Below are 7,652 nucleotides of genomic sequence, written 5' to 3'. Positions count from 1 at the left end.
GCCTACTCAGTTTAAAGTAGCACTTGTTGGCAAGAGTGATTCTGCGTTGGATTTCAAGGCTGAGATTTTTATTGGTGTTAATGCTGGTTCCCAAATAAACGAAGTCGTCTACTTTTTCAAACTTGTAACTGTCAACAGTGACGTGGGTGCCAAGACACGTATGCTCTGATTGTTTGTGTGATGACAGGAGATACTTCGTTTTGTCCTCGTTCACCACCAGACCCATTCGCTTTGCTTCTCTATCCAATCCCGAGAAGGCAGAACAGACGTAGCCTTTGTTTTTACCGATAATATCGATGTCGTCAGCATACGCCAGCAATTGTACGCTCTTGTAAAGTATTGTGCCTGAGCGGATCAGTTCTGCGGCTCTTATTCAAGACTGATAGAATACAAGATTGCGCCGATTGCAGCAGAATTCGTGAGAGTAATTTTAGCGTGACGTCATCGTAGAGTTGACAACTGAGAGCGGCGAGAATTGTCCCCAATACTCGGTACCCAATACTTAAAAAAGATTTCGGTACCCTAACTTCCTTTTCGGTATCCGATACCGATTATTTACATTAAACCCTCGCCATTATATGCATTTCAGGTTTATAAAAAACTTTCATTACTAATTTATATGATATCGGCTAAAACACTTGAACTTATCGCCACAGAAAAATATTATTTTATCAGTTTTAACCTTAGTCGATCCAAGGTTCAAGAAAAATACTTTGACGGATGAAGAAGCCTTTCAGGGGAGAGATTCTGTAGCCAGTTAGCGACAAGTTTCGGATCGATATCGCACTTGTTGACTCACAAATGTTGGATATCACACGTCGACAAAACCGATACCGATTCGAAAAATGTCGTTAACTGGTTACAGAATCTGTCCCAGGCCTACAAAAATGGTATCGTCCGATTCAGCTGGAACAAAAATGCTTCAAACAAGTAAGGGTTTCTCTGTATTATGGCATCGAACCGACATATATACATCTTTCATTTGAATCAGTAAAAAAGCTCTATTGGCTCTTACATTCGGGTTTTGTTAGGCGTTTTTTCCATATTTTTGGCCTATGTGCGCTTTTATACGAAACCTAAATGTTTCGGTACCGAGTATCGAGAGTATTGGGTACTTAAAAGTATTGACTCAGCACATCACTACTGCTGTCTTCTCTACTATGACGTCACCAAAACAGCTGATTCTGTCAAAATCACTGAGAGCCGAGTAGTGGTATCATCATCGGCGCCACCTCTGTATTCTCTCCACCGTGGCTCTTATTATTATTATGACTTTGGAGTAAGTTTGGAGTAAGTGGTGATGCAAGAAGAATTGGGAAATAGACTCCCAACATCCTGGAAGAGGAGCTGAGAGAGATACGTGCTCTCGTTACACAGCGTACTAAAATTATGAGTGACAAGCTGGAGGCCAGGTATTGTAAGTTGATGAACTCAGAGGGTTTTCAAGAGGGAGACTTAGTGTTGCTGTACAATCCACAACGGAAGAAAGATTTATCCCCAAAACTACAGTGCAGCTGGGAAGGTCCGTATAAAGTTGTCAGGAGGCTGAATGACGTAGTGTATCGAATCCAGTATGTTGGGAGACCTGGGGCCGAATCACGGCTCTCGTGAACGAGTGACTGGTCGAGTAGAGTAAAATTTCGATTCGAATCGAATAGGCAAATCATGGCCCTCGATTCGCAAGCTAGCGAAATTTCTTCGATTATTAATCGGTTGCCAATTAGTAAATGTATCATCTTTAACCATTTCTCAAACGTAAACAAGAAATAAAATATTCATATCAGTTATTATAAAAGGAATATTTCAGTATTTTTTTATTCGAGCTCGTCTTATTCTGATAATGAAGTCAGACAAGTGCAGATACGGAGAGGATTACGTGGCAAAAGCAATCCCTTAAGTTTACCAGCAGCAGCGTAAGTTTTAATGATTCTAACCTTTCTAGTAGGTATTTGTTTCATACGTTAAAGTTCTTTATTTGCAGATTCAAAAAAACGTTTCCGACTGTCAAAACCTGCGTTCGAGTACGTGCTTTCGGAGCTTGAGTTTGAGGGGCATATGTCCACATCAGTACCCTCCGTCTTGCAATTAGCTGCTACGTTATCGCTTTTGCAGCAGCAGCTCCTCGGACGCCGTCAAAAGCTTTTCTTGGTAAGGCCCACTTCCGGTCTTTTGCTTAGAAGCTTTATTAAAAGACAGCTTCTTTTTAACGTGCTGCTTTTGGTCTGCAAATACCTACAATTTTAAGCCAAATAATACACTAACTTCTGATTATATAAATTCAAAACAACCTACTTTACACCACATTTTAAGTTCTTTTGTAGGCGGACCAGCAGAATTTAATTTTAAGGAAAGTTGCTCCCACAATCTTTGAGCAACGGTTCTTCCTTGAGCGCAATTTGGCAGAATATTTCTGGCCAAATCCGGGTGCTCCTGCATATATTCCGCCATAATACTTTTTTGTTTTTTGTTGATTTTGTTTATGTTTGTCCTTAAATATAAAAAGATATTAAAGTTTGCAATAGTTTTTACTAGAAATATACTCACATTTTGTTGTTTTATTTTAATTTCCCACTTCTCGATGCAAAATTTACTGTCGAATGGTGTTTTGAATAATTCTACTCGAACGTCTGCTCGATATCGAATGGGGTGATGCCAAATTTCGATAAATTTTACTCGATCCCGAATGCGGTGATGCCAAAACAGAAAATTTTGAAAAATATTACTCGATCACGAGAGCCGTGATTCGGCCCCTGGAAACAAGACGAAGGTGGTCTACTTGGAAAAGCTTGCAGCGTTTGGAACAGCAAGTGTGTCTGATGACTTATGGGCTGTTTTTGCTTACTCGTAAAAGCACATTTAGCGCATTTAGCTCTACATTCTACTCTAAATGTACATTTATCCATACAAAATTCGACACCTAAATGCAACTCTATTTTTGCATTGAGAATCTAAATGCTAAAAGCAACCCTGTGATCTTCCAAAATTTACATGATTAGAACATGGTTTAATGAGAAAAAGTGGCAACATTGCTTTTTCGCGTATACAGTGGATAGCTGCGTTTCAGTGATCGCTGATAGAGATATCATTTATTATTTTACATTTTTTGGATAAAGAAAAGTTACGCAAACTCAACATCGATGTGATCCTGATAGAAATCTGGATAAACTTGTGATCAACTCTGTTTTGTTTTGTTTCCTAATTAAGTAAGGAAATTTTAATTGACAGCACCGACAAATGAACATATACACAAAAAAATGTTCGGTTATGGTTAAAATAATTCAAGTTTTTGTATTGAATTTTTGGTTTAAAATTTACTTTTTCCTTTTCAGTAGGGTTTTTGCACATTATCTTCTGCGTGAGAACTGATCGTAATAGATACGGATCTGAATAAGCGACTGGACCACGGCTGTTTGTCAAAAGCATATGATTTCGAACTCGCGTAAATGTACATTTGCTAAATGCGATAGCATGAACGCTCTTCGAAAACATATGTTCGAAAGTGCTAAATGTTGCAAAAACGCTGCATTAGGTGCGGGGCAGTGTGGCGAATAATGCGGAAACTCAAAGCGAACAACAAGAAAATGGCAGATTGTTCGAGGAAAGACAAAGAATATTCGACAGCGAGAAACGTCAAGTGAATGAATACTGCGAACATCGAGAGTATGAGAGAATGAGCGATAGATGGCAGAACGTTCTAGAGGTGCCATGAGTGCGAGCGCAGGTATATAGGCTGCTATCACAGTCAAGTTAGTTGCAAGATAGCAAGCTACCAGTTGCGAATCAGCAAGCTATAAGTTCGGTTGTGTTAGCAAGTTTTGTAAAGTGTTTTTGCTTTAACAAGTATTGTTATTAGTTGATATTGCATAAACAAGTATTTTAAAGTGTTTGTTGTCCATAAAGTTGATTGTACTGTTATTTGGTCACCATGAGCATTTATTTAACAATCCAGCGATACAAACCGAGAGGATTTTGGTAAATCCAACAAGAGGTTCATTCCTTATCTTTTTGGACTAAAATCTGAGAAGTGTCAAAATGACAGAGCGTAAGCAAAATGCGCTCACTAAAAGGGAATAACTGGAAAAGTAAAGGAACGCAAAAAACCAAATTTTTAGTCCAAAGAATGGCAACAACAAAACTAACGTCAAATAAGAACGGAAATGTATGTACAAAACACATTCACACAAGCACAAGCACAATAAACACTTACTATATCAATTATTTTTTGCCAATTTCAATTCATTTCTTTTACTTTTTAGATTATTCTCACTTTTTGCGTATTCTTTAATTTTTGTTAATTTAAATTCAGTTGAGTTTGACACTTTTCAGGATTTTGCCAGAAAAAATTCTTCTGACTAAATCTGACTACTTCGGACTGATGAGAGTCACTCTCACTGACTGTTGCTCTCTCATTTTTGCTGTCATATCCGAGTTAAGGAACGCTTTTTGGACTAAATCTGACTACTTCGGACTTTTTCTGACTATTTCTGGGAGATAAGGAACGCTCCTAAGTAGTCAAGGATAATCGCATGAACGAAAGACACAAAATCACGTAAGAACAAGAGAGTGAAAAAAGTCGATTTTTTTAGCGGGCATCTTGTTTCACTGGAAAACGAGCGAAAAGTAAACAAAGCAAAGAAAACAACGAAATCCAAAATTAGCCAAAATTATTGTCAGCCACTTTAAACGCACAATATAGGTAAAATGATGCAACAAAATGCTTTAAAATGTGTTGTCATGTTGAATTAACTCTTCTTTACTTGAATAAAAGTGTAAAATAGTGGTGCTTGTGATGTAAACAAACGCTGAGCTGACGAACCCGCTTTCGCAAACTTTTTTCTCAAAACCGGTTACAAATACAACGTCGCGTTTTTACGTGATCTTGTATTTTTGGTTCATGGGGTAATCGTAACAATATGATACTTCACAGAGCTGTAAAATGATTGAATCAATAGCATTCACTCGACATTCTTTTCAAAATTTTGATTGTTTGTTTGTATAAAAAAAGCCTCATTCCTGAGTGGCTTAAAATGCTTGAAAACTAATAAACTGTGTTGTCTTTTTGAATGGTAGATTGACATTCAGTATGGAATGTGAATGTAACAGAAGCATTCGCACACACACATGATTGTATATTTAAAATGAATGCACACGTTTTTACCATTCAGTACTAATACTTTTTCCCAGGGTTGATATATTTTATACTTTAAAGTTTAAACATATCTGGAATTGAAAAAAAAACATATATGTATACGTATGTATGTATTTCAACGCGTATGTATAGACGTTTTCTGACATTAACCCATGGCTAATGACTGATGCGAAATCAGTCCAAACAAGCATCGCAACCGTCGAGCACAAAGGACACATCTTGATACATACATTTATGTACATATATTAGATTCGAAACTAGTGAACTGTATATAGAAACATAAAACAGTGTCAATAGAACTGAGTTTTTAAAACTCTTGCTTGAAAAAACTTAAGAATTTCATTACCGGCATCTGTCCCTTCGTATTATAGACTTTTAGAACTATAAAAGGTCTATTGTGCACGTAACCGAAGATTTTGTAACCAGAAAATTTTCTTACCAAAAAATGTTACCTGTTCATGTCACCGCGATTCTAGGAACGTTGGTAATGCTATATATTCAGCAATTCAGCCATGAAGAATTGTGGAAATTCTGGCATTGCATATTTCACATGGCGGGGCAATATTTTGTTACCAGCTTATGAGATGGTAACAAAATTTACCGGTTACAATAGTACACCAATTGCGAAAAGGGTTTAAAAATTGATTGTAGACATTTTTTCGCAGAATATACATATGTATATAAAAATTTATTTTATTAATTATTAATTAAAAGGTGTACTATTTAAAAATATTTAATACGCACTTCTGCAGTAGGGTACTATAACTTTTCTCACGTAACGGATATTTGGAACAACCAAAATCGAGATAGATATATACTACATTTATGTTCATATGAATGTATATACCGTAAATGCCCAGAATAAAAAGAGAAGTTGATTAGTCCATCTCCGTCTGTCTGTCTGTCCGTTTGTTTGTGTACACGATAACTCTAGGAAAAGTTGAGATATCGGAAGAAAATTCGGTACGCGGGTTTCCCTTTATGCAGGGCAGAAGCGTATTGAAAATACAAAAATTAAACAATAACCTGGTCCCCTCCATAAAACGGTAATTTCGAAAAATTCAATATTTCCTTAATTACAGAAAACAAATTGCTAAAAAACTCACATGTTTATTATTATACATTTTTGAAAAATGGGACATATTTCTAACTTTTGAAATCAATTTACTCAAAACATACATTTAGAATAATGTTTTAAGAAATAATTACACCCGAGCGCATTTGTGCACATGGGTATTATAACTTTGTTCGCATAGCGGTTGTTTGTTGTTCAGGTTAATAAAGATTGTAGAAAACGATTTTTGCTTGCGTGGGGTCCCGTTTGATTCCCGAAATTGGAAGGAACTGATTTTTTCAAATTGCAAATCCTAATAAATAAATTATTTCTAAAATAGGTTACAGCAGACAATGTTTAATCATTTTTTATTAATATACCGACACCTGATTGGAAGATCGACCTATCTCGGCAGCCAATTCAAAAACGCCCTAACTCAGAAAACTTTTTATGAAAGTCCTACTTCAGAGTTAGGTTGAAGAACGCCCTATCTCAAATGAAAATATATTGAAAATTTGCCGAGATAGGGCGTTTTTAAACCGCATTCTGAGATAGGGCGTTCTCCAACAAAATTCTGAATTAGGGTGTTCTAGAACAGTTTTTTGAGATAGGGAGTTTTCGAACTTGCTGCCGAGATAGGTCGATCTTCCACTTAGTTGTCGATATGTAGTTTTGATGTTAACAAACAAACCAAAACTTGGGTTAAAAAGCGTGCTCAATGAAATGGGTATAAATTCTTAAATATTGCACTTTCGGAAAAGGATGTTAATAAAAATAGAGACCAACGAATTTTGTTAAATATTTTTTTTTTTGGAAATGTTGATAATTTGTGGCTTATTGTAAATGAAAAAACCTCCACAAACCAACAAATTCGATTTTCGAATCTTCATTAACTGCTTGACCCAATAGCGACGAAAAAAAGTACGAAGAAATTTGTATCAAAAATTTTTATAATTAAATAATGAAATGTATATTTATGTCTAAAGTTAGAACCAGAAGCTCTTAAATTTGTTAGTTTATATTAACTTATATATGTATGTACTAATTTATGCATTATGCATTATTAATGGTATATTGGTAACACTTATTTGGAAAGCTGACAATTTTCTAAACAGAGATGTTAAAATCATTAATAATTTATATATTTCATAATGACATTCTAACGACACGTTCACTAAAAAATATGTCTCCGATTAATATTTTTTATTCTTATAAATCCTTGTACAAATTTAAGTGAAAAAAAACTGATGATAACGCTCTATTAACTATTTTTCGTGTTGAAATTTTGCAGTCTTTTACTGACTGACTGAGTGGATGTGTGCACACATAGCAAAAGCTGCATTCATCTGAGTGCTTATTCAGTGTTAAAAGTGAATCGTTCGTCATTCAGTTTTTTCAATCTTTCTTTGAATATGGAAATGTGTGCAATCGTATCTACTTTGAGTGAAT

General features: G+C 35.7%; 1 protein-coding gene across 1 annotated transcript; it reads right to left on the bottom strand.

Annotated features, from left to right (window-relative positions):
* Nucleotides 1–1,791: 1,791 nt before the first annotated feature.
* On the bottom strand, nt 1,792–2,750 carry LOC118753234. The gene is made up of 3 exons (XM_036488110.1): nt 2,545–2,750; nt 2,293–2,488; nt 1,792–2,232 (listed from the first exon to the last, which is right to left on the bottom strand). Coding segments are annotated over exons 1-3 (333 nt in total). The 5' UTR covers nt 2,547–2,750; the 3' UTR covers nt 1,792–2,097.
* Nucleotides 2,751–7,652: the final 4,902 nt, after the last annotated feature.

The sequence above is a fragment of the Rhagoletis pomonella genome, unplaced genomic scaffold (assembly GCF_013731165.1).
Source record: "Rhagoletis pomonella isolate Grant_MI unplaced genomic scaffold, Rhpom_1.0 Rhpom_scaffold_02243, whole genome shotgun sequence".
Taxonomy (NCBI): Eukaryota; Metazoa; Arthropoda; class Insecta; order Diptera; family Tephritidae; genus Rhagoletis; species Rhagoletis pomonella.
This window is presented reverse-complemented; position numbering and strand designations above follow the sequence as displayed.

Coding starts and splice junctions, on each gene's coding strand:
- LOC118753234 (XM_036488110.1), bottom strand. Junction 2,233..2,292: donor AACTTAAAATGTGGTGTAAA/GTAGGTTGTTTT, acceptor TTAAAATTGTAG/GTATTTGCAGACCAAAAGCA.